Source organism: Triturus cristatus, chromosome 4_2, assembly GCF_964204655.1.
Source record: "Triturus cristatus chromosome 4_2, aTriCri1.1, whole genome shotgun sequence".
NCBI classification, from domain to species: domain Eukaryota; kingdom Metazoa; phylum Chordata; class Amphibia; order Caudata; family Salamandridae; genus Triturus; species Triturus cristatus.
Window position 1 is genome coordinate 187770289 of NC_140586.1, and position 27642 is coordinate 187797930.

At 44.3% G+C, this 27642-nt stretch overlaps 1 protein-coding gene across 1 annotated transcript; it reads left to right on the forward strand.

Moving 5' to 3' along the window:
• Positions 1-27642, forward strand: LOC146833329 (GDP-fucose protein O-fucosyltransferase 4-like). The gene is made up of 3 exons (XM_085601061.1): positions 1-1381; positions 9394-10019; positions 25892-27642. Exons 1-3 carry the CDS (start codon positions 323-325, stop codon positions 26037-26039), a joined length of 1833 nt encoding a protein of 610 aa, XP_085457187.1. The 5' UTR covers positions 1-322; the 3' UTR covers positions 26040-27642.

Below are 27642 nucleotides of genomic sequence, written 5' to 3' on the forward strand. Positions count from 1 at the left end.
GAGGCGTCTGTTGAGAGTCTTCCGGAACGGCTTTATTCTTTTTTTTTGCTAATCAATCTTAGGCTTCAGCCGCAGTACCGTCGCCGAGTCCACGCTAGTACCGCCCTTATCTGCCACTTAGTGTAAACCAGCTTTCGGACTAGATCTTGTTACCGTCCCTTTTCTCGGTAGCTCATTGCTCAGAAACAACGGAGAGGCGGGCTTCAAGACTGTCCGTCCGAGACATGATAGAAAGTAGCGGTTTGGCAACCTCGCCTCCACGTCCGGACTCCGGGAAGTTAGCCACGTATGGTTGTGGGTCCGCGATTTTCAAAATCTTTTCATGAGAGAGGCTTGCCGAGGCCATCTGATAGCCATGCTCTGGAACCGATCGCTCCTTCAGAAAAGAGCATGCCGGGTTCCAAACTTTTTCCTCACCGGTGTACTTACGACAGAGCACAATGCTTCGACAAGATGTAGTTTGCCAGCCTCCTCATTCGTCCCAGAGAGACCCTCACGGAGACCCGTTGTTCCTGGAAAGAATTGCTTCTTTCTTGCACTGTCCTTGTCTTGGTGTTTCATTACAGTCGCTGCAACCTGTGATTCCGCGGGGAGGTTGGACCGGGAACCCAAAGGTAATGGATACACGAAGGAAAACGACGAAGTGGGACTGTCAGGAGTTGGCTTCTCAGAGGAAGGCGGTGTCTGGAGTGAGCCAGGCCAGGAAGAAGTTTATGGAGTGCAAGGGCACAGCCGTGACCCGAAGCCCCTTGCGGAGGAACGGGTTCTACTGCATGAGCATCGGGAGAGTGCTTCCTTCCAGCCTGCACATCCCTTGGCGGGACTCGAGTTTGAATCCATGACCGTTGCCTCTTACCGTGGACCTGGGAACAACGACAGTCGCCGAAACAAGGAGCTGCCCATCCTCCTCTGGTGGAGTGAAAGCATTTTCCCCCATTTCCCTGGTGACACTGAACGTATAGATTGTTCACGAAGCTCGTGTTTGGTTACCAAAAACAAAAAAGTACAGCTCCATAACAGGACTAAATCTATCATCTTTTATGGAACAGATTTTAGGGCATACGAGGTACCATTACCACGGCTGCCACATCAGACGTGGGCGTTGTTCCACGAGGAGTCACCTATGAATAACTACCTGTTATCACACTTGCCTGGAATAAGCCTTTTTAACTATACAGCGACTTTCAGAAGGGAGTCTGACTACCCCTTATCTCTACAATGGTTGCCAAGTATTGAATACCTCCAAAATCCCGCTGTGCCATTAACGGAGAAAAACGAGTGGGAGAAACGTGGGCATGGCCCTATACTGTACATGCAGTCACACTGTGATGTCCCATCGGACAGGGACAGATATGTACAGGAGCTTATGAAATACATCCAGGTAATGACCAGTACAGGTAAAATATGTCCGGTGGCATTATGGTTATAACATTTGTCTCTTTTCAACAGGCATATAGAAATAGCATTTCACCCTCTATTATATTGTATCTAATTCTAGGAACCTCATTCTTGATTGCTTCCAGTTCCACAGTACTGGCACTTTTACGGAGTTCTTGATACAATTTATTCAGATTGTCATATCTTCTTGGAAAGTAGAAACGATTCAGTAACATTTTTTCTTCAGTTGATGGAATTGCACTAAATCAGTTTAACCGGGAAGGTGGCTTTTCAGTCAATGATGATGAATGATATGTAATTTCATCCCAATTCATTTAGACAAAAGCACATTTTAATGGAAACATTTAACGAATAAGCCATCTCATTAAAATAAAAATCAAATTAATGAAATTCATCAAAATAACTATGAACAGGTGGAGACTAGGTTTAGGATTGGTTTCAGTTGTGGGGTTAAATTAAGGGTCAAGATGAGGGTTAAGTTAGGGCCTGGTTAGACGATAAGGAACTTGCCAAAGTGAAAGCCACCTGTAAAGTTTGGTTAAGGTTACTACTTTTAGGGAATTGACTTGCACCAAGCTTTTTGGGTTGGCTTCAAGTTGTATTCAGGCAAGAGTTAAGAATCCACTTTTGAGTGGGCTGTAAGGTTGGGCTCTGGGGAAACCATAGGTTTCAGGCTTTGAAAAATCAGGAAAATGTTACAAGACCTGCAGGTCTAGTGACTTGAAAAATCTACCCAACCCAACTGTAATGCAATTGACCCCTAAATTCATCTTAAATTGTATGAACCCAGCCAAATATTTCATTTCAAGTGTCACCTTTTTCTTCATTATCACATACACGAGCACCTTCATATACGTGAACTCAGCATGTCTGCTGTGGATAAAAACTCTTGTTTGATTTAATAGACTAAACCATTTCTCAATGTATAATAAAAATCTAGTCCACACATAGCATACACATTTATCTGTCCAGGGGCAGGTATCTTTCTCAATTTATATTTCAAAACTCTCACTTTTAACAAATATATTACGAAAGCGTGATGTGATGGCTCTCTGTCATTTACGGACAGACATGTTCCATTGACATAGCAACAAAAGGTCCTACTGAGATGCAATTTTTCTGATAACACTATATAGTGTACGAACAATGTGTGGAAATTGGGTTTTCAGCAAATATTTATCTTTTGCACATCACCATTAAAGTATCACCAAGTAAAGATTTGTTTTGATCCTACTAAAATATGTGCCCATCTCACTACAGAATTACAAAAAAAGTGCTTCTAAGTGCTTTCTAACTACTGAAATATATTATGAAATAATTTTACACTTCATTCACAAGCTATGTAAATGTTGCGTGTCCAACACGATTGCCAGACAGTTCACTTTACAAAATCTTCTAACTTTAAAGTCCGAGAAATAAAAGTAAACAGCTGTCTCCTGGAAAACATTGGCAGCAATTTGTTTGAAGATATAAGCTGACATTTGTTCTCGGTCTTTCAATACACAGCAAATGTGACAAGATAAAAACAAGACTTAAAGGCACCTTTATTGATCCTTCACTTTCTGAATAAACAGAACTCCTTTTCTTTGTCAGCTTGTGTTCGCTTGCCAGACCGGGTCAGTAGTCCCTGAAAATAGATCGCCCATATAAAATCTTACTCACCATAGCAAGTGGGAGAAAGGATTTCACAAGGCTTTTGTTTTAAGGCATCTCATTTTAGAAAACACACACATGTTGAAACATAAAAGAAAATTTCTTTTAAAAATGTTTCTAATTTATTTCTTTATGCCCAACAGTGTTAATTGAAGTGCCCAACTTAGTGCAAGGTTTAGGGAAATCTGACATATTAATTTCAACTGCTGAGGACTACTGGGCGGCGATAGCCCAGAGAGTCTTGAAGGAGATCCAGAATTCGGGGTGGAAGGATTAGAGCATTTCAGGAAAGACCCAGAAACCATACTTTAGACCTCCAGTAGGGCGTAATCAAGAGCATCTTCACTTTCTGCTTGTGGACCTGCGCCGAGAGCCTCATGATCCTGACGAATGGTGGAAAGTTGTAACCTGTCTCCAAAGACCAATCTTGGAGAAATGCATCAGTTGCTGTCACCAGGGGATCTGGTTTCCAACTGAAATACCTGGGAAGGTAATGGTCTGAGTGAGAGGCAAAAAGATCAACTGAGAAAGGACCCCAAAGGGTGTCCAGCCTCTGCAAACCCAGGAGGTCCAGTTGCCTGAGACTCATGTCCGACCGTGCTCAGGAGCACCAGTCCGCTATCACGTTGGAGGCTCTGGGAAGATACTCTGCTGTCACTGAGACATTGTGAGACAGATAGAAGGTCCAAAACTGCTTGGTCAGATCCGCTAAGACTTTGGACTTGGTACCCCCTAATGGGTTGATGTAGTGTACCGCTGACACAATGTCTATCTTGAGAAAGACACTGCAGTCGATTTATCCAACACTTTATTGCAAATTACCCCACCATCAGCTCCAAGCAATTGATATGGAGCTGCTGTTTGTCTACGGACCGTTTTCCTCCTGTGAAGGGGTCCCTGCGGCTGGCTCCCCAACCGGACTAGCTGGCATCGGACACGAAAACGATATCCTGGTCGTAATTAAATATGGCTCGACTAATTCACGCCTCCATGTGGTCCAGCCACCATCTCATTTCCACCTTCAGTTCTTCCATATGTGGAATCTGTTCTGAATATTGAAGATCCCTGCAGAGGTGAAAGACCTTGAGGCGCTTGAGGGCCCTGTAATGAAGAGGGCACGGAAGGATCGCCTGTATAGAGGATGATAGAAGACTCAATCCTGGCTACCTGTCTGAGAGAGGTCGTGGATCTGAACAACTTCCTCCTCAACTCTCTGCAAACCTTGGCTGCTTTCTGAGACTGGAGGCTGAAAGTCTTTGCCATTGAATCTATGACAAATCTGAAGAAGATCCTCTGCTTGGCAGGAAGCAGAAGTGATTTTCGCTCATTAACCATGATCCCGAAACTCTGCAGTAGGTCCACTGTTATTTGTAACTGTACCACCAGCCGTGTTGGGCACTGGCCAAAAGTAGGAGAGCATCTAAATAAATTAAGAGGCAAAAACTTCAAGCCTTGAGAGATTCCACCTCTGGTTTTAGAACCTTGGGGAAACACCAGATAGCTTGGAAGAGCTATGAACTCGTAAACCTGGTTTCACCACTTGAACTACAGGAATCTGCGGTGTGGAGGAAAAATGGGGACTGCCAAATACTTGTCTTTCAAGTCTAAACGCACTATCCAGTCGTCCTGACGAAGAAGGTCACGCAAAAGATGACTACCCTCCATCTTGAAAAGTCACCCGATGAACTCCCTGAGGTTGATCACAGGATTCTGTCCTCCATCTGTCTTGTCCACCAAAAAGATGTTGCTGAAGAACCCACAGGGATGGAGGAAGATCTGGAAAATTGCTCCTTTTTGCAGTAGATCCACCACCTCCTGATCTATCAAGGTGGCCTGATTGTCTGCAAAAACTAGCGTATGAGGATGGGATTCTTGAGTCGGGGGTCCTGTAGAATTCTGTGTGAATACCCCTGATAGTTTGAAGAACCCATGCATCTGAAGTAAGCCGCTCCCACTTGTGTGTGAATAGAGCCCACCTGCCTGCCACTTTTAGTTGGGAAGAAAGGCAAACTCTCACCTGTTGAGGCCTGGAACTGTCTTCTGGAGGAACCTCTGGAACCGTGGCCGCGGTGACCGCTTCGCCTCTGGAAGAACTACCCCCTGCCTGGCCTGGTCCTGAGACTTTTTGAAGCCTCTAGGAGGGCCTTCGGTGTGAAAGTGGCTGGCCGTGTGCCCTCAGCAATGGCCAGCCCTAACAAAAATTCTGGTATGAAAAATCTTAATTGATGCTTGCACCTTGTCTAAGGAAGTAAACGTGGCTACAAATTTGCCAAGCCCCTTAATGAATGGCTCCTCAAAGATTCCGCCTTGTGCTACTGCACCTTCCTCTGAGGATGCCAAATCCGCCAATTTAGGGTCAAATTTCAGGAGGAGGGAATGACACTTCTCTGTTGACAGGGTGCAATTTGCTTTTCTTAGACAAATTATAGTGCGCTGGACCCAACCCGAAATCCCCTCCAGGAGAGTGGGTTATCCGAGGCCTGGGCCTCCTCTGCCAGATCTAAGATCTTCATGAGAGGACCACAGACATCCAAAAGCTTGTCCTAGCAGGACTTCCAGGATCTATTTATGCCCTTCTTAGGGTCCCTAATATATTTCTGAAGAAGTCTATCTCCGGGGTCAGAGCAACCTTGTCCGAGAGGGAGGGATGGCACCATTCTGCTCTAAAGCACGCCCTCCCTTCTTTTTCCAAGGGCTTCCTAAGGCAATTTGCCATGAACTTAGAAACTTTTTTTTAGAAGGGGCCCACTACGAGGAGCAGGGGTGTAGAAGTCCCTTTGAGACTAACCTATCGGGGAAGTCCTTTGTGCCAAGCTCTAAAGACTCTGAGGGAGACGGACCAGCGAGGGAGGGACCGGCTTCATCATTAGAATTACCATGGGAGTCCTCGTCTGTGTCCAGGCCGTGAGGGGTTGTGGGGATAGGTCGGCCATGTCAGCCAAGGCGTCGGACGCACCCAAGGTAGGGCGGGCAAGAAAAGCCTTTTTAAGGCATTTGAAGTCACTCAAATCGATGCCGGAGTCACTGTTGTGCTTAGGCGCACGTATAGGGGCCTCCTGTGTTGGGTATAGAAAAACAGTGGTCCTAGACAATTACTATTAGGAAAGTATTCTTTAAATCAAAATCTATATACAAGGTACTCATAGTGATCAAAACGCATCATAAATGGACCCCAGTTATTCCTCAATTTGATTAAGTATATCCTCAAAAAGACAAACAAGCACCTTACATAGCTTCAATAGTGACTGTTTAATTTCACAGTTATTATAACATATCACTGTAGACAATGCTTCAAAACAGAAAGAGGGTTGCTCCAGGGGCAGTGAGAAGGAGAGTGTTCGTGAGAATAAAACAGATATATAGGGAGGGAAATGAAAGAATACATTTGAGAACTCAATTACATATAGTTATATCCTTAGTAAACTGGTTGTGGTTTACAATAGCACCAGTCTTACAATGGGACCCGTCTCTCATAGATTCACAAGCTATTTGCTGTTTCTTGATGGTGAACAGAGTATACTCATCTGTTAAAAGGTAGGGTTGGGGTGAAGTAGGGTACAGGCACACTAGGGGAAATTGTCAACGTTTCGACACTGGCGCATGAGGGTAGTTTGTATCCTCTGCAGGCGGGTCTTCCTCAGGACGGGAAGAGGTAAGGGGAGGGAGACAACCTATGATGAGGTGAAGTCAGGATTACAGCCCCTCAGGTGGCGGTCCGCATTAATTCAGCGGTGAATTGAATAGGTATGACGAAATCGATATGAAGGATTCAAGGCTGCAGTGTAGATTGAATCAAAACACTGGTAAATAATTTGCCCATGGCATCTCATTAGGCTTTCACGGCGCTGTCCCGGTGATCCGTGCTGTACTCCTTGAGGACCTCATGAGATCAATGAGGGCACTCGGAAAGGTTCTCTCGTAGTAGCAGGGCCAATCCACCTGCATGCCTCTCCCTGTCTCAACTGGTGGAGACAGGGAGAGGCATGCCCTCCCTGATCTCATGAGGTCCTGAGGTCCTGACTCTAATATTAAGGGAAACGCTACTCCATTCTACAAACTTGGCGGCACTGGTTAGTTCAGGCCACCACTGATACTAAAATTGACCTTCCTTTGGTCCTGAAGAAGCACTTTGGATCTCCTTCTGAGGCCACATACAGCGCAAAACATGTTGACCGTAATATATATGTCCATTAGGGACATATACCCAGCCACAGAGGGACATAATATCCCCTAGAGCAGCACTACAAACTTTGTTTTAACAATGACAGAGGGATCACCCTAATAAATAGTACCCACTCTCCCTCCAGTCATTTTTTAACACACCGCTTTAGACTTCACTGCCACTTACACCCACGCACCCAAACGGCTTCTCATCAAAAGATCTCCGATAAAGAGGCCCTTCGGGGGACCCGTAGGGCATTTCAGCGCCGGCCCGACGAGGAGCAACACCCAAATGATAAAGCATGACATCCTTCGGGTGTGTGAGGGCATTATGATGAGGACACACTGTCCCCCACAGATAGAGTAGCACACGACAAAAGTTTCTTCCTCTGTCATCCTCTACAAGGAACAGTGACTCCCTTTGTGTACTAGTTACTTTTCGGGAGCAAGGGTCACTGGACCTAATAATCAGCTCCTAGTGTCCCCCCTCTCTATAAATAGGAATACATATGTTTATAGCCTAGGGCAACATTTTTGGCAAACTGCAGCAGTTCTAATATTTTGGTTGCGCTGAGCGCAAAGAAAACTGGCTTCTGTCCTGGGGCTGACTCGACCTATTGTCACCAGTTTGTCAATACGCCTGGGTCTTGCCCAGTAACATCCAGGTGGTGTGGGGGGGAGGGGCGCTTAAGCGCTGAGGCGGGGCACTGTGAGTCGTAAATACAGACCCAATTGCATGCCGGCGTCAGGCTGTTCCCAAATATAGACCTGTGTAGAACGGACGTTTGAGGCTTCCAGGCGGCTCGAGCAGGCGTGAGGGAGCAAACTCATCAGTTCCAGTGAAGCTGATTACAGTACACCCCCTGCAGAGCAACTAGATGTGCTCTACCGCTCTCGCTCCCTCTATTGGTCGCTGGCCTCACCGCACTTACGCGGTCCTGAGGCTTCAAAGGCGCCACAAATGGTGGGCGATGAGTGCTTCCGCTGCCCAAATAAACAGCAGCTCAATAGCCGCTCAGAGAGCCAGTAACAATACAATATAAACACCATACATCAGTAAAATACACTATAAATCAAGATACATTAAATGGCACAATTTCCTGCAAGAAGCAGAAAAAGTAAGAGGAAGCTATTCAGGGTGCTCCTACCCTTATGGATATCCTGGGCTGTTGATTGGTTAAGCTGTGTTGACCTTTGCTCTGTGCATCTTGGGAAAGCTAGTTCTTTGAGTTTATCGTTGAAGACTGATGGAATGGAATTAAAAGAGAGCATAATCCTCGCCTCTGGTCCTGACATAGAATTGTTTTTGAAAACATAGGCGCTGGGAGGTGTATTGATTGTTTGTTGAGCTCTGAGTTCAAGCACCCCCATTATACCTTAATTAGACAACTGAGACTGCTCGCTACCCTGAAAGTTAAGTGTGGAAAAGGCTGTAATTGGCCCAGTTTACAGAGCTACACTTCTACAAGCCCCGGCGCATCAAAGGCAAACACCGCCCGATGCACTGGGTTAACGAGCAGGGGGAACAGAGTCTTAGCTCCTGGTCTTCGATGGATTTCTATTGTTGCCTGCCCAACCAATTCTAGTGTTGCTTTCCTTACTGTTTATTGTTAAAATGTGCAATATCTAGGTTTCCTGGATGTGCATTCTTTGGCAGAATAAAACGCCGTGGCCATCACAGAATAAATATCAGTAGCCCAGGGACGAGAGAATTACCACAAGATATTTAATCACTGTAATGTTTAATGAGGGCCTATTGAGGCAGTGGGGTTTGCCCACACATGCAGAAAGGTTGATATTGTGAGAACACATGTTCTAGGTTTTGACAGTTTATTGTTTGTGAAAACCTTCTGTATAACTTAAAAGAGCAAAAGTTTAAAAATTGTTGTACTGCAAGTTATGTAACCCTACATTCTGCAGTTAGTGCCGACCTTTCTCTAAGTACATTGTAGTATTCTAGAACAAAAATTTGAATCTACAAAATAATTTTTCCCTAGACGTTTGCCTTTCTAGGTGCATTGGTATAACTCCTATAAGATGTATGTTGAACTGCTAAACAACAGAGGAAAAATTGTACAGTAAAACATCCACGCTCTGCATCATTTAATTTCTCCTATTTTTCGATTTATAAAATATTTATAAGGCACTACTATTTCTAAACATGCGTTTATGACATTTCAGGTAGATTCGTATGGCAAATGTCTTAATAACCGAAAGCTTCCCAATGTACGGTTGGAGGACACATCCACTGCTACCACAGAAGATCCAGAGTTTATGGTTTTTGTTTCCAAATACAAGTTCCACCTGGCCATGGAGAATGCTTTGTGTCCCGATTACATGACTGAAAAGCTCTGGCGTACCATGCATCTGGGTGCCATTCCAATCTATCGGGGGTCCGTATCGGTGCAGGATTGGATGCCCAACAACCATTCAGTTATTCTGGTGGACAACTTCCGTGACCCTCAAGAGCTGGCTGAGTTCATAAAGTCCCTTGACGGAGATAACGAGAAATACCTGCAGTACCTTGAATATAAGAAACCTGGTGGAGTAACCAACACATTTTTGCTGGAGAGCCTGGAGCGTCGTGAGTGGGGAGTGAATGATATGACTGCACCCAACTACCTCAGTGGATTTGAGTGTTTTGTCTGTGATCAAGAAAACACACGTATTGCAAAAGAGAGGAAACATCGGAAGTCTGGTGGCAAATTGGCTACACCGGCACCCCGCATAGCCGAATACAGTCATATGGGATGCCCTATGCCAGTGCCAGGCTTCGGAAATGTGGAAGATCTGTCTGCAAGTGACAGGTAAGATAAAATAAAAATACAATGGCTATACAGTTTTATTCTTGCATTTTATTGAACAAAAGTGTTATCCTGCAAGAATCGCAATGCTGGATCAAGGGTCCTGACTCTATCAAGTCTTAGTGGTCAAAGAATCTTCAAATAGTACATACATAATATCTATACAAATGTGTGTGCAATATACATAGGTAGTCGCTGTTGTGTAGTTCTATTTCAACCATGCTTTCCATTGAAAAGGCATTTTTTTGATTTGTCTACATCTTTTGACCGATCTGTGCTAAATTTGGTGATCGCTTGGCACAGTCATCTAGTATCCAGGATGCCAATTTTCATATAGACTCGTGCAGGGAAAAAAAGTAAAAAGGGGAAAAAGGTCTAGGGGTGAAAAAAGTAGTGTGTTCCCATTTTAGCTCCAATAGGAAATTTGTTCACGCATGAAGCCAAAGGTTCTGACGGACCTACATCAAACTTGGTATGAAAGTGGAACTTTACTCTGAAAGCGTGCTTTTGTTGTTTGTACTAAATCTGTTTAGTTGTTTTTGAGATTTAAGGGTTTAAATAAACATTTTTGAGTGGGCCTTAAAGGGTTGTATATCTGTGTCATGTGAAATCACTTTTCAGAAAATAGCAAATGCTGTCAATCACATCTGAATTTTCTCTCAAATGTGATTGGGTGATGCAGGGAGTAATTTTTTTCTTTCATCTTAACATTCGTGATTTAAAAAAAAAAAGTAATTGTGATTTTTCACGCTATGAAAAAAAACAACTTTAGCACTGGAGGAGATGAAGAGGTCGACCATGAGAGGTGCCCAAACCCAGGGGATGTTGGAGGGCACTCAGAGGCTGAAAAATAAAGTTTAAAAACTTGAAAGAGGTTAGGTTCGTCTTGGTTAAATCTTGATTCATAAGAAAATTGTGATTTTACGGCCATCATTGTTGCCTGATGAGAAAAGGAAACATTTTACATAGAACATTTCGATTTTTAAGATAGTTGCAAATATTTTTTCACACCAAAAATTATACTTCATTTTTTTCTTTAAAAAGAAAATGCTAAGTTCTGTAGACAACCTATTTTGCACACAGCTTTTGGGGTTTGACTCCCTGCAGCCACGTGCAGCGACAGATTGCTGCCCATGACGGGTTCAGACAGGCTATGCAGCACAACCCCGCAGAGCACAGCCAAAGGCTGTGCGTGGAGGCGATTAGCCTCCTCCAGCAGGTTGAGTGTGGGGCCCTGGTCTTGCGCAGTGGGGGACTGGGAAAACGTATAATAAAAAAGAATTTGAAGAAGAAGTACATAGAAATTTACTGAAATAACACAGCTAAAAATTAGTTATGGCTCTAATGAAACGTGCAAAATCATTGAAATAGTGGTGTGCAACAACTCATACAACACACACCCTAATTCACATTGCCCGTCATGCAAATAACACAAACCAACCATTCTAAAAGTGGCTCAGGGATAAAAAGTCTGATAACCCTGACCAAAACATAGCAGGCAAAATGAGTTATGGACTAAATTGCATACCACTAGTGGGGAATTTCAGTGGTTTTGCTCGATTGAGTCTGAAACATATATGTTTTTATGGTCTGGTCGGACAGCACAGCTGTTTTCAAAAGATTACATTACCATCACTAGAGAGGGATTTTGGGTCCGCCCACATGTTGGAAGGCAGGAGTACATGCTTTGATTGAGCAGAAGTTGTGTACTTCCACAAAAAAGTGCTTGCCCTCCACACTTTTGTGATCATTGTGTTTATTTATCCTGCTGCCTGAGATTGAACTTTCATGGTAAGTCACGTAACATTATAATTCTATTAACTCCGTAAGTGCGTATGCCTGCCATTTGCCGGCATAGTGGAAGTATTTAAAGGCCCCTCTGGTCATCTGCACTAGTAGAAGTACATTATTGTATTTTAACCCGGGGCTGCTCGGGAAGAGTTTCCTGAGCCCCCTGAGTTTTTGTTGATGTGTTTTTTACTGTAATGACGGTCAGCGAGCAGGACGCACTGATGCCATTAGAGCAAAGTGAAAGTTAAACTAGCACTGGGGGAACAGGGCTCTGGGGGCATATCTCAGCCCCCTGAGCACTGATTGCTTCATGGGAGGTATAGTTGGAAAGGAGAGACTCTCCTCTTTCAGATGATACCTCTGCCCAGTGGATCCCTGCTTGGCAATCTCCACAGGAGAGATATCCCAAAGCAGGTATCCACCCAGTAGGCCCCAGGGACATGGGTGAGGGGCCCTTTAGGGAAGGGCTTGTGCGCCCCTCCACCACCCCTAAATATTTCAGTTTTTATGCACCCCCGGGAGCGGATGGGGGCAATTAGCTCACTAGATGCCAGGAAAAGAATAGAAAATTTAGGGGTGGGGACTGCCCACAATGGGCATGGCCATGCCACATCCCCTAAAAATGTGGCATCAGTCTTTCTACCCTCTTGGGGGAAACATGGGGGTGGTTACCTCCCAATCTGCCACTCGGGGTGGGGGGGTTGCAGAGACCCTATTAGACATCAGGGAACGTTTGTATTAAAAAAGAAAATTTACTGGGGTAGGGGCTGTCCACCATGAAAAAGAGGCAATAGTCTTTCTGCTCTGCTCTATGAGGAGAATTAGTTAATTATCCCCAACCTGCCCCCACCCCCCCCCCCCTCCCCAGGGGCAGCAAGCCCACTAGACAAATCGGCAAAAAATGTAGAAGTGGGAGCTGCCACCATGGCCTTGCTCCCATTCCAAAAAAAGGAACGTCAGACTTTTTGCCCCTCAATCTGCCCGCCCTCCCCGGGGGCAGAAAGCCCACTAGACACCGGGAAAATATTCTTTAAAAAAAAGACACATGGACATATGGGTGGATGGGGCAATTACCCCTAATTTGCCCGCGGGGGGGGGGAGAAAGCCCACTAGACACCAGGGACTGCATTTGTGCAGTTTTTTTGGTTGGGGAAGCGGTCCCACTGACCATGGGCCCATGCTCTCCCCCACCCAACAGCCCAATAGGCTTTCTGGCATCCCCCAGGAGAGCAAATATGGGTATTCACCTCCAATATGCTCCCCCGGGAGAGGCAGAAAGTTCACTAAACATCTGGGATTTCATAACAGAAACAAAAGGAGGGTGAGGCCTACCCTGTTGTCGAGTCATACCCTTTCCCAGAAGGGGCAATTGTGTCTCTCTGCCCCCATGGGGGCAGGTAGGAGGTTTGTACCAATTGTGGAAGTTCCCCCATACATGTCCCCCAGGGAGGGTAGAAAGCCCACTCTCCACCAGTGATTTTTCATTTGGCCCAAAAAGAAAGTGGTGCGGGTGTTGCCCTCTGGTTTGTCTAATTTGGAGTGTGGCCAGTGCCACTGTCGTTTACCCGAAAGGCAAAATCTCTAGTATCAAGTGGACTTTCTACCCCCTCCCCCGAGGAGATACCAGTTTGGGCGACCTCCACAGTTGGTACTAACCTCCTATTTGCCCCTGGGAGGGAGTAAGACACTATTTCCCCCTCAGGGGCAAATGGAAGGCAAACCCCTTGTCTGCGCCGTGGGGGTGGGGGGGGGGGGCAGAAAACAATTTGTCACATTTGGGGTAGGGGTGTGGCCAATGCCAGTTTTTCTGCTGCCCAGCCCCTAACCTGGGCCAACAGACAAGTGGTTTGCCTTCAGTTTGCCCCTGTGGGGTGGGGGGGGGGGGGTGTTAGAAAGACCACTACACACCAAGGAATTCAAAATGGTGCCAAAACAAGCACTTGCAATGCAATAGGTCTCGCATTTGGAAGAGTTTGAGCTATTGGCATTGTAAATGACTATGCCTTTTATTTATGTGTTATGAAAATCTGCAAGCGGTGCGTAAACATGCACTTTGTACAGATAGTCCTTGCTTACGAGAAGCAAGGCTTGCAGTAAAAGAGGGGCAGTTATTGCCAGCCTTTCTTCTCGTAAGCAAAGGCTATAAGTACAGAGTGCATGTTTACGCACCTCTTGCAAGTTTTCAAAACACATAAATAAAAGGCATTGTCATTTACAATGCGACTAGCTCAAACTCTCGCAGAAGCGAGACCTATTGCATTGCAAATGCTTGTTTAACTGTTCTAAACAACGTTTAACAAGTCTGTGATCCAGACAATTAAACACCAGTTGTGCGAAGTTATACCTACTGAATGTGCAAGTCAACTTAGTCCAAGAAGGTTAATGTAGCCCAATTAGGGTAAAGAAAGTTCTGCATGTACCTTAAAAAACACAACACCTAATAAAGGAAGTAACTGAAGATAATATCAGCAACATATGTGCAGTATACACCACCAATTATCTATGGTAAGGCCTGCTGTACAGGTCTGGAGAAATGCTGCAGGGAGGGCAAAATTGACGAGTGGCAGAGTTGAAAGTTAGTTTAGGCAAACACAAATGTAATCATCGGGTTTGCTGTGCAGATAACCTCTATTTAGCATGTTACTGAAGCCAATTTCTTGAGACCTCTGATTGTCCCACATTTTAACTGACTTCCTAGTAGAGAAGACTGCCCAGTGCTACAACACCCAGCCCTGTAAATACACTCGTCGTCGTCTTTTCCAGAAGCCGTCCCCACCGCAGGGCTTTGAAACATGAGAACACAATTAAAGACAAAAATAATCTGTCGACAGTAAGGTCTCGGCCTGGTAACCTAATAGGGTCGAACACTTTGCATTTCAAAAGGTAACTGGTCTTTTTAGGCATGACCCTGATCAAAAACCAGTTATTAGTGTAACAATACTTTACACAATCGTGGCGAAATAATTCTGTTAACATTGGTGTGAGACTGCACACAAAGAGTGAAAAAACGAAAAGGTAAAACTGAGCATAGATCGATCCAAGAATTTACACTTCATACATTTACGATGTGAAGGAAAGGAGTGCATTTGTTTAAATGTTCCTGGAAGATGGCGTGATTTGCCAACAAATGTTACAAGTATCAGAGAGATGCATTAGAATAAAATGATAATCTAATTTATCTGCAGAAAGGTTTCACGTTCTGAGGCACAAAACCAAAACTAACTTTTGAGTCTCTTAGAGAACGTGAGAGGTGTTCACTTTCAGAGGGTATCTAACATTTTATTAATGGAACCCACAAAGCAAGTTTGGTAATCAAAGCAAAATTGGTTACAGAATATTCACAGCAGCAACCCAGATAGTCCTGGGAAGATAACATTGTATATTAGAGTATTCAAGAAACACAGCATATAACAAAACCAAGCAGCAATATGCTCCATTCAGAAAAGTCTTACTTTAGCACAGCTGTCTAATCACTTACTGAAGGGCACATAAATATTTTCTAGTATGTGGAGCTGGTACCTACAGAGCAAAACGCTATGGGTGGGACTACCCAAACAAAACCAAGCTTGGGAATGAGTTGCGTCATTTGTTAATAAATGACCCGCCAGTTGGATTTAATGATTTCCCTGCGCCAGAGCTACCCGGCCTTAGTAGTGGTGACTTCCAGACTTCACACGCTGCAGAAGGGTGATCAACATGCTGATATACATCATTGGCTTCAAGCTTTCATTCTCGTGCAAAGCCCATTAACAGAGCTGTCAATCACGATCACAAACTGTAGTGTACAACACATTAAACTATGTGATGCAAAATATTAATTAACCCGTTGTGCAATCCGTAGCAGTTTTATCACACATTCCAAATTGTCCTACCAACACAAAGCTGGCTTGCCCAAGGCCTGCTTAAGAACTTATAGGTAACTCCTAATTTTTTACAATGTAACAAAAAACGAAATTGTGCAAGCCAAAGCAGTGCGTGCAACTGCATATTCAGACAGTAATTGGTGGCACTTCGAAGCCTCCCTCCAATGAACTGGTTTGTCTGACTGCTGCTGCAAATCAAGTATTTCAAAGCTCTGACGGCAAATTCCTTTTCGAAGAGTCACCGACCAAACAATGGTAATGAGGGGAAAATTAGACAAAACCTGAAAGGCGGGTCGGGCCTCGTTATGTTTTTACGTGTTAAATAAATAAAAGATCTCAACTCAAGAAGGCATGCCATATTTGCTCCACACAACCCTTCTATTACAAAAGGAAAACCATAAAAGAAATTAAACCCCATCTCGAAGCACCCAAAATCTGCACCGCCAGAGATTAAAGGTTACAAAGGACCTTTCAAGCAAAAAATAAATCCTAAATAAACAAGCATTGGCCGCGCCGCCGTGAAAGTGACGCGGCCGTCAAAGTGATCGCGATCGCGGGCTGTAAGGGTGCCCGCGAGCGATGCAATTAATGAGCCATGACGAGAGAGGAAAGCCATATGGCTCCTCTGCTCGTAACTGTGCACGTAACCGTACGCTCTAGGCCACATAAAGCTGTGGTCGGCTTTTAAAGCCCACTCACTAAATGTCTCGCCAGAGCAGCGCATGCGCTGGCTCAGGCGAGACCTAAAAACGAGGGTGCGGCCTACCCTGGAATCGAGTCATACGCCAGCCCCAGAAGGGGCTATAATGCATTACTGTCCCCCTGGGAACAGATAAGAGGTTTGTCATCATACTTGTTTTATGTATTGACTAATCCGAAATAAACACACAATATAAACAAAAAGATAAAATAACACTGTAGCAGTTAAATAAAATATATAGTGCCATCAGTCACATACATATATAATGGTAGATAAAACACAGTTGATACACTAGCTTGAAACAACTAGATAATAGTTCACCCTCAGGCTCTTTAAAGATACTGGTCTAAAAAGTCCACAGTGTCCTTCGAATAAACAATTGCATGCATGATGCCACTGCCATTACTAATTAAAAGGAAGTTAATATAATTATTTAAGGTAACTAGATTGAAAGAAAAACCCATCTTTAAAGTAAATAAACATTAACAAGCCGAATCCGTAAAATCCTTCAATTCCTAAAATACATTAAAATAAGTAAAACCGTGCCACAATCCAGTAGAAGTAAGATCAAGCGCAAAGAGACAAGTCGGAGCCAGACAAGGATCATACAGATTAACAACTACTGCTAATTGGGTGTTATTGCTTGCTGTGGGTGATGTAGTTGCCAATAAACCAAACAGCATGTAGAAATTTCGTCTCCGCAATACCAATCAATCCTCTTGAATCAGTGCTTGGAATACGTAAAGCAGGGATGAACTGGGTGAATCCAAGGAGCTTGCAAATCTCCATTTCCTATGAGGACATACATAGGCAGAACAGAAAAAAGCAAAATGTTGTAATGTTTTTTCCGCTTTGGGGCAGTTACCCCCCATCGATTCGTGCAATCAGAAATGTTCTTTTAAGTGTTCTTTAACAAAGATGCTCATAATTAACATGGCTTGATCTGGGGTATCCCAAAGGAAAGTCAGGCCAATCTCATAAAGCATAGAATTAATATATGCAAGCCAAGGGATCTTCTTCCAGCCCAGGATTCCTAAAAGGACCTTCATCGTGACTCTAAAAGATGGATCTAAGCATCACGGTAAGATTAACCTTGTCAATGCCAATGTCTGAGTTGGGGAAGGCGCGGGCACTCTGCGGAAGGTTTGAGAACACTTCTTTATTATTATTATTAAGGGGCATTTATAGAGCGCCTGGTTACGCAAACTGCGTGTCCCCGCGCTGAACTGAAACACTCCGAGAGAGAAGTAGGGGAGGAGCCCACTATTTTGAGAAGAGGTAGGTTTTTAATTTTCTCCGGAAACTGGATTCGGAGGGGTCCAGTCGGAGGTTAAGAGGTAAATTGTTCCAGCTTTTTGCCGCCAGGTATCGGAAGGATCTACCTCCCATACGGGCCTTTTTCACCTTAGGAACCTTAAGCAAGCCTCCTTGCGAGGAGCGCAATGCACGGGTTGGTGCATACCTTGAGATGAGGTTCAGGAGTGGTGCTGGCGCCTTCTTAGCGAGGATACGGTGGCAGGTGCAGAGGGACTTAAATTCAACTCTGCTCCTCACCGGCAACCAGTGGAGTGTCTGGAGGGCGTCCTTGGAGTTAGATCTTTTAGGGAGGTTTAAGATGAGGCGGGCTGCAGCATTCTGTAGCACCTGAAGTCGATTTATCGCAGATATGTGTTTTCGACTTTAACAAGGTTATCAACCCTCACATATCCCCAAAGTTGTGCACCCTACAGAATTGAGGATTTAAATTTTAGATTATAAATCTCAACTGCTGGGGTAAGGGAAGAGGCCTGAATCTTTTTACACATTTTATTGACTGCACCTGTTTAAGCAGAAGCTTCAACAAGCTCTTTTAAATGTCCGTGGACTAATCCATCCGAAGAGTTGGGCAAACCCCCAGGTACAAACTCATGGATTCCCTCCCAGGGCACATCTTGCACCAGAATATTCCCCCTCCCTACTTTATATGTTTAAGGCCATACATTTTGTTTTTAGGTCTCGCCTGACCCGGCGCATGCGCTGGTCTGGCGAGACTTATTGAGAGGGCTCCAAAAAGTGCTACCAGGCCAGCCTAGAGGTACAGTGCATGTGTGCGGTCGCGCGTGCCGCGCTTGACCGCGATTACTTTCACTTTAGCGGCCGCGCGGCCGCTTTGATGTTTGATCGCGATCACTTGCGCGGCCACACGGCCGCTTGTTTGTTTTTTGTTGCAGTTTTATAGAAAGCGATCTCGACCGATTTACATGAGCAATGGTTTCACTGCACACGGTAGCATTAATTTTTTTGTCAGCTTGTCCATGACTCTTCTGCCCCATTTCCCGTGCTGTGCCCAACACCATCTCACCCATGTCACTTGCCCACCCCGCCACCCTCCGAGGTCGAGACCTCTTTCAGCTTTGTATTGATTTCCCCCCCCCCCCCCCCCCCCCCCCTCCCATTTTTTGTTTCAGCAGCGGCTTCTGCTTTATAGCTTTGCGGCCCGGCCCTCTAATTTGCATACATTTACAATGTATTGTATTGGTAGCACTGTAAACCATCCCTGATTAATTGACCTTGTTCTGTTCATTATTGCATCGTAAGCAAAAGCGAGGCTCTGTAAGGCGCATGTCTGGGCTTACCTTTTTACAGCCCTTAGTTATCGTAACAGAGGGACTGCAGCATACTAGTGTCACAGGAGTTTCGGTTTTAGAGGACGCTGAATAGGGAAGCCCCGCGTGATGCCATCATCCCTCACGGCCGTGTGAAATTTCCTTGTTTGCATCAGTCTGTCACCAATTGCCACCACGCTGCTTAGTGACTTACATTGACTCTCTCGTGGACTAATGCCTGAGTTATAAAGCTTTAAGTGAAAGGATTACATATTCTAATTTAGTAGGCAATAAAGTAAGAAAATAATGGCTTGTGTTTATTTCATAAACATAAGCCATTATGGCCAGACCTGCCGACTTTGAAACCGGGGACCGAGGTTCTAGTCTGAGGCGTAGCCTCAACAGCCTTTGATTCTGGGCAAATCACGTAATCTACCAGTGTCTGAAACTCTACATAATTTAACTGGTGCTCATTTAAAGCGCTACAATATATACGGTCAAGTTTACGCTTTAAAGAAGTACAATTATTTCTAGATGAAGCTCATGCAAATTCTGTTAATGTGATTCCACCTGTTGTATTTGCGATTGAACTCCCTCTCTTTTTGATGTTCTATAATACTTGCTTTACTATTACAGTGTTGCCTTTCCTGGTGATAACTTTGCACATTCTCCTTCCTGTAGCGCAGCAGACGTTGCACTCGCTGTCCAATGTTCTTGGTGCACTTAATGGCTCTGTACACAGTGACTCTCGACCATGGCTCTTAACAAATCTCGCTGAACAGTCTCCCCGTGCCAAAGCTGTTTGCTTTGTCTACTAGATCAGATATGAAACATTTTGTCAACTTATGTTTTCTTGTCGTCCCCAGGCTCCAGAGTCTGGTGTCCCTGGGTCTTGTCTGTCACAGAAACCAGTGCTGGTTTCTCTGAGCTTTTAGCCAGTAGACTGAATGGGTAAACGGTATAAATGTATACAGTATCCTATAGTGCAAACGAGGCCACAAAGGCAACATAGCGTTACAAAAGAGATGCATCTGCGGCAGAGAGAAATTGGGTGCAGTTGAAACACATTTGTAGTTAGGCGTATAGTACGTTTGGCCACTGGTGCTACTGTGCAGATAAATGCCAGAAGCCTCTCAACTTCCAAATGGGAGAGAGAGACCAGCTCATATTTCCTCGCTCAGTGCAATTCATGATGCATGTTTTTGCCACACCAGAAAATTCACCAGCTGCCACTGGTCTGTTTCTTCCCCATCCCTTGGACAAAAGCGGTGTCTTTATTATTCTTTATAGCACTACCTCTCATTTTGAGGGATGTGATTGTTTGCAGTCTGTCTTTAGTTAGAGGAGTAACCACCTCACCCGCTCTACAAATGCCACCTGTCTAGCTGCTGCTGCTGCAGCCAGGTTTGGGTGTTATCAGTAAAATAAAATATTTGCCTCATATCACACAATTTACTTACGCTCGGAAGCTGTGATTAATCCAGGTTTTTTGGTTTCACTTTCTGCCTCCTGATCCATCCACTTTATTAGCTTGCTTTTTGTTTAGATGTTTTCAAACCTGCTGATTGTAAACATCAAACCGCTCATGCATACCCACAACCACTCGACTGCAGAAAAAAAACATAAGTAGGAAACATTGCCATTTATATCGCCAGTAGCTCTAACTTTCACCAGTGCGAGACCTATTGCATTGCAAATGCTTGTTTAAATGTTGAGCTCAAGCCCTGAGCACTGCAGAAACGCAAAAAAAGATTAACAACCGCTTGCAGGCCACGCTGAGTTTTAGAGATTAAAAGCATGTTGTCTGCGAATAACAGGATATTTTGAAGGGGCCCAGTTTAGGTGCATCATTGCCAGGGAAGTTGAGCTCCTTAACTGGATCATTGATGTACAGTGTAAATAGTGTCAGTAACAGCACACAACCCTGGCAGACCACAGCACTGACCTTAAAGGAATCAGTAAGCCTGCCCTTGTTTCCATGTCTGACACAGGCAGGGTTAGAAGCATGCAGCCTGACCAGAACAGAGACTATGTTTGCGGGGACACCCATTTGCTGTAGCATTTCCCACAAATTGGGTTTCTGAATGGGGTATAAAATCCACTTCACACCAGGGGTCTTGCCTGTAGGGCAAAGGAAAATGGTGCGGGTGTTGCACTCTGGCATTAGCCGCACCCTCACCCTAAATGGCATAAAGTAGTCTTTCTGCCTCCCCTTTCAGCATCCCAAAGGCTACTGCTCTCACACACGAGTCCTTGCACGAGGGGGGTACTGAGTGCATTTTGCACTTCCCAGGTGGCACTGCCCTTACTTCCTGCCATTGCAGCGACCACTCATACGTTCGCTGGGCGAAAAGGGGATGCCACCTAACCTGACAACTGAGGATCCAAACTTTTTAGTGGTCCCATTTTACGCGCCCACAGTTGGGTCTTGTGAGAGCACAAATTCTAGTACTGTCAATACGGAGACACAGCCGTGGAGATCCAATTTATTACAAGTTTGAACTGGAATATGTGAAACCTACTTTTTCATAGCACACTCTAATGTGTGTGTTAACTGCACACATTTATACGTAACTGTTCTTGTTGCATAATATGGCATAGGCTCATGCAAACAGTAAAACAGAAATAAAACTCAAAATAGACGGACAGTTGGTGCTTACGTAAATCTATAAGATAAGCATGTACTTTCCATAACCTTTGTACCTGTGGTCAGAGCATCAGCCGTAAATGTTCCTACATCGTGATCGGTTTTCCCCTCGCTCCAAGGAACAAATGCAGTCAAAGAACTTTTCTAAACCACATCTGTGTTCATGAACTCTAAATAAGGGAAAAGCAGAACTGAGATCAACAAAGCACGCCTACCGGTCATAAGAAAATACAAAATGGAGCATTGCACTACAAAATGGAACAACAACTGTTAGGTTAGAATGACAATGTTTTCTCAGTCATTAGACAATTGGTGGCGCAGGAGAAGTGACGGGAAGTAGGGTGACGGCGCTAGTCTTCAGTGGGGCAGACATGAGAGCAGTGCCAGTATTGTGAGCGAAAAGTAAGACTAGGAGGCCCTGATCAGCTGAGGTGGCAGTGACACACCTACACTCCAACCCAAGCGAATCAACTGGCAGTACTAGGCTGGTCTCGCGGGCAGCACTTCATAGTAATCCCTGTGTTTGGCTAGAAAAACGTGACCGGCCATAAAACCATGCCCAGAAAGAAAACATCCTTTAGGTTGCGTGGTGCTGGGTATCGTTCGTTAGAGAAGTAAAAAGAATACATTTGAGGAAGCGGCCTAGCATGAGAAACGGTCAGTCTTTGATTGCACACCAGATGTGACGAGATAAGAACAAGATTTACAGACTTGTTTATCAGAGGAGCTTGGAGCAGCGAGTGAAAACTCGAGCGTTCGTGCTAAGTCCTCTTCCGCAAAGAAAAAAGTAGTTCCTGAAACTGAGGCTAAAATGTGACCAGTGGAGGAATAACATAATTGGTCCCTGCTTTCGGGGCTAGGTAAACACAGGAAGATGCATGACGCATGCATGCCATGGACAAATGGGGAGTAAAAATAGGAGAACGACGATAGAGCCAGCAAATGTGAAGCCTATGGGCGAGCTGAATCCCACAAAGTATATACGACATGTCTCAGAGACCGTGCAAGCACTGTCTGAGACTCAATAATGAGTCTTTAGGTCGAGCCTAAGAAGCACGCATGCACTTTCTACGCTGTCTGCAAGATGTGCTGGTTTTCATCTTTGGGTTTGAAGCGCACCCATCAATTTTTTTTCATCCGTACTTATTTTTTTTTTAACAGAATTTTATATACCGCAAACTTGACCCAAATCGGGTATCCGAGTGCTTTACATAGCACCAGTTGCATTACATGAGGACACATTCATTTTTTTTGTTAGGCACAGGGAGATTAAGTGATTTGCCCAGAATCGCAAGATGTTCAGCGTCCTTGCCGAGACTCGAACCCAGTTCCTCAGATTCGAGGTCGACCGCCCTAGGCGTTAGGCCAACTCCTCTCCCCTTTCTTGTGCCATTTACAAATGCTGGCTTTTGATGAGTGCATTGCTTGTAATTGTCCCCCCCTTAGTGTGCGGATTTCACAATTGTTCCTTCTTGTTGCCCATCCAATGCATTCACAGTTCCTCCTGGTTGGACATAGCAATGCGTAACGTGTCGGGTTATTTTTTTTTTTAATCAGCATTCCTTGTTTTGTTGTTTCCTTGCCATTGTTTTAGTGACGATCAATCATCATATATTTCAGTACTTTTTTGAAAGCACACTTTTACTGACACCGAGACTCTAACCCGGTTCCCCAGGTCTGAAGTCGGCAGCTCTGGAGATTATGCCACACCTTCTCTCCTGCTGGGCATAGGCGTCAGTATTTGGCTGCAACTTATTTTTTGTTTTTTAGTTGCTTTCCGATCAGCCTGTATTTTTGGAATGTTTCATTTTGTTCCTTTTTTATTTTCTGTGCACACATTGTTTTGTTTCTAAGATTAAGTTTGCACCGAAAAACAAACACTCGATGTGAATTTTTCACAGCGGGTTATAAATTCTACTAATTTTAAACAAAAGGCACTTTTCAGGGTTAAGGGTTTCGCTTACGGGACACTACTTTTTTTTGTTTGTTTCAGCACCTCTAAAACAGCTGGGGGATTGAGAAAATCAGAAGTGGAAAAGACAGTTTGGCAGATGCGACCGGCCTGCCCTCTCTTTCCTGCTCACTTGTGTGAGCAGTCCTGCACACGTCTGGATTTAGCAGGAAGAGCTGGGCAAGTTCGGGATCTACTGCAAACATACTAACAAGGGCAGAGACATCCTAAAGGCAACTGAGACTTCGGGTTTGGGCATCCTGATTTTTGACTACTGCTGATAGACCTCTCCAATGTACCCCACTCCAAACTATCCCACTCCTATCTATCTCATCCAATCTACCCCACTTCAGCCCAGTCTACCCCACCATAATCCACCCAGTCTATCACACTCCAGTCTACCCCACTCCAGTCTACCCCACTCCACTCTAATCTACCCCACTCCAATCTACTGTACACCACTCTTCCCCGATCTACTCCACTCCAATCTACTCTACTCAACCCCACTCCACCCCACTCAACCCCAATCTACCCCAATCTCCTCCAATCTACGCCACACCATTCCAATATACTCCACTTCCCAGTCTATCCCACTCCACTCTACCACACTTCACTCTACCCAAATCTAACCTACTCCATTTCCCCCAATCTACCGCATTCCACTCCACCCACTCTACTACACTCTTTCCCCCAATCATTTTCACTCCACTCCCAAGTCACCTCCACCCTAATATCCAACTCCATTCCACCCCAGTCTACCACACTCCCATTCTACTCTACCCCACTCCTCTCTACCACTTACCACTCACATCTACTCCACTCCACCCAGATCCACCCCACTCTACCTTACCCCTACCTACTCCAATCTACCCCATCCAATCCGCCCCACTCCAATCTATCCCAATGTACTCCACTCTACTTCAGTCCACTCCAATATACCCCACACCGGTCTACCCATCCCATCCCAATTTACCCCACACCACACTATTGAACTCCACTCCACTCCACTCCACTCTACCACAGTCTACCTCAGTGCTGTCCGTCTCACTCCAATCCACCCTTATCTACCCCACTCCATTCTAATCTACCCCACTCCATTCTAACCTACCCCACTCCAATCTAACCCAATCTACCCCACTCACATCTATCCCAATCCACTGCACACCACTCTTTCCCAATCTGCCCTACTCCACTCTAATTTACCCCAATATATTCAAATCCAATCAACACCATTCCACTCCGGTCTACTCCATTCTACCCTACTCTACCCCCATTCCAGTCTGCGCCATTCAATCCCAATCCACTCAACCCCCATTCTACCCTATTCCACTCTAATCCAGTCCAATCTACCCCACTGTACGCCACACCACTAACTTTTGGCCTGGCTGAACAGCAGCCACACTGGTGTATAACATGGTTAAAACACAATCGCATAGGTCAGACCTATTTGCTTTGCCAACTTTTTGTTTTATTTAGCCACTTGCAGGGCCTAGATATCGGAATTTGAATAGTTCAGATTATTAATAAGCATTGCACCCACCACAGCAGACGTACAGAAAAGTCCAATGAATGAGAACATGGAAACTACTAGGTGACAAAAGGTGATTGTGTAACGTTAGAGCTAAGACTATTTATAAACGTGTTATGGAGTTCATGTTACAAGTTTCAGAAATAAGTCACCTCCCCTCTGCAACAAACCAGTCAGTGATTAGTATTTGACACAGTAATTGATGCCACTAAGCCCCCTTGGGCACTGATGTTAGTAAACCATCCCCTTTGCATCTAAATGTCTTTTTGTTATTCTTTAGCGTATAAAAAACGGTTTAATTTGAGCGGTTACAGTCATTGTGTTCATCAGAGGATCTATATGTGACAAACTCAAGACACAAAGGCCTATGCGGACTTGCTACTAATAGGCGATTCAGTCAGTGTTTATCATGGTTGACTCGGAAAGATCCCCCCCTAGCCTTGGGTGCTCTACAGTAGTGGTTCTTAACCTGTGGTTTGGGGACCCAGGTGGTCAACGAGGTGGCTGACTAATAATAACATTAATTAATGATGTGAGCATTTGTTTGGTGTATACTCGTTTCTATATGTTTGTGTTTTGTTTTGAGGAATAAATCGTAGAAAATGCTGAGGCCGGGGGTCCCCGGCTTTCAATAATGACTCGGTGAGGGTCCCCAGATTCCATTAATGATTCAGTGGGGGTCCACACAAGTCAAAAGATTAAGAACCACGGCTCTACAAAACTTCTTGCATGCTCTAATTTTTCCAAAATTCTTACACTGTTCGATATTTTGTTATTTTCTGTGTTTACACTTTTTTTATTTTGTTTCAGCTGGAAGCAGATGTGGCTCCAGGATTACTGGCAGAGCCTTGACCAGGCTGAAGCTCTCAGTGCCATGCTTCGCCAGAACGAGACTGAGCTGGGGAGATTTTGGGATTACATGCATGACGTATTCACGAGACACAACACACAGCACTGATCTCTCACCATGCTTTTTTTGTTACAAAATGTGCAACTAAGAGATTGCTTCCATCAGGTTACTTGTAGGCACAGCACACGCTTTCAAAAGGTGATACTGAGGACGACACTATGGATGACTGCAGGATTTTCACAGTGTGCTGTTAAATCGAGGACCCCCGAAATCTTGACTGTTTCTAAGGACAATTTCAATTCCAAAAAGGAAGGTAGCCACCGAGGGTTCATTTATAGGTCTGGGAGCTGAGAAACTCTCACCCGACCTATGTACTTTCGCTAGCGGCTAACATTAGCTCTGTGGGCTACCCGCTGCTATACAGATGAGTCAAACATCCATTTATATTTATTGTTCATTTTATTATATTATTCAATTCATTCTTATTTTTATCTATGAAAGACAACTATTTTTAAAAATGTTCATCAATTATACAAAGATTAAAAGGCATGTAAGTGAAACTACTAAGGCTTTATAAAGTGCAAATATACAAAAATACAATTGCTACATACATGCCATGTTTGTTTGAGAGGTATCATGTCATTAAAATATGCATGCACATTGAAACATACACTATATCCCATACTTCAACCACACTCTCATCCTAACCTTTCACACAACACCACACTAGTGCACACACACACATCACATCACATCCATACACTTCCCAGCCTTAGTTGGCATACACTTTTGGGGTCACGGAGAGAGCCCTTCATGAATGTCCGTGATTATGTTGCCAGCTGGGAACCACTGTAGCCAGGTCAACGCACGTTTCAGTGGAAATTGTTAATTGTGTCCGCCTTCAGGACCACTCTTTCTAGATTCTTTAAAGGTGAGTGGTGGGGGATCTGGAAACAAAATATATAGTGTCATTATAAGGTGCCCCAATATCAAAAAATAATTTTCAAGGTTTTACAGAATGGTGAATACTACTCCACCGCATATATAATGGAAGACCCGTCACCATTTTGACTGTTGAAAAGATATGAAAAAGCCAAACATAAAGGCCTGAACAAAAGGCAAGTTTAAGATGATAAATAAAGCAATTGTATGATCATGATGTAACCACTGTGTTTGAAAGACATAGCAGAAGGTGATTGTTCTTTGACCTTATAACCCTCTCATTGTGTAGATTGACCTCTCGTGTGCAACCACAAAGATCCCTAGTGATTGGGCTGGCAGAGACAATATGTGGCCTCAAATATATGCCACGAACTGACCATATGGGACGGTGATAAGCATCTAAGGTGCTGATCTTCACTCTCCTAGATGCAAAATTATCATTGCCATACATAGGTTGGGTGGGAGTTTTTCTCAATATAATATAGGGACAATTTCAAGCATTGAAATGACATTTTGTAGCCGGTGACCATTTGTTCGAATGGACTAACCTTCAAATTGTCCATAGTAATTGCCTAACAAAGCTTTGTTTTTGAAGGGAATATTTGGCATTGTTGATTATCAATTCATAGTTATGCAAATTGTCACAACTGACATCAAACTGACTGTATTGTGGGGCAAGCCACCCTATTTTCTTTTTTAATTGTTTGCCGTCTATTACTGAACTTACAAAGATAGTCTTTGACCAAATGAAGTGCTCGGTTTACAATGA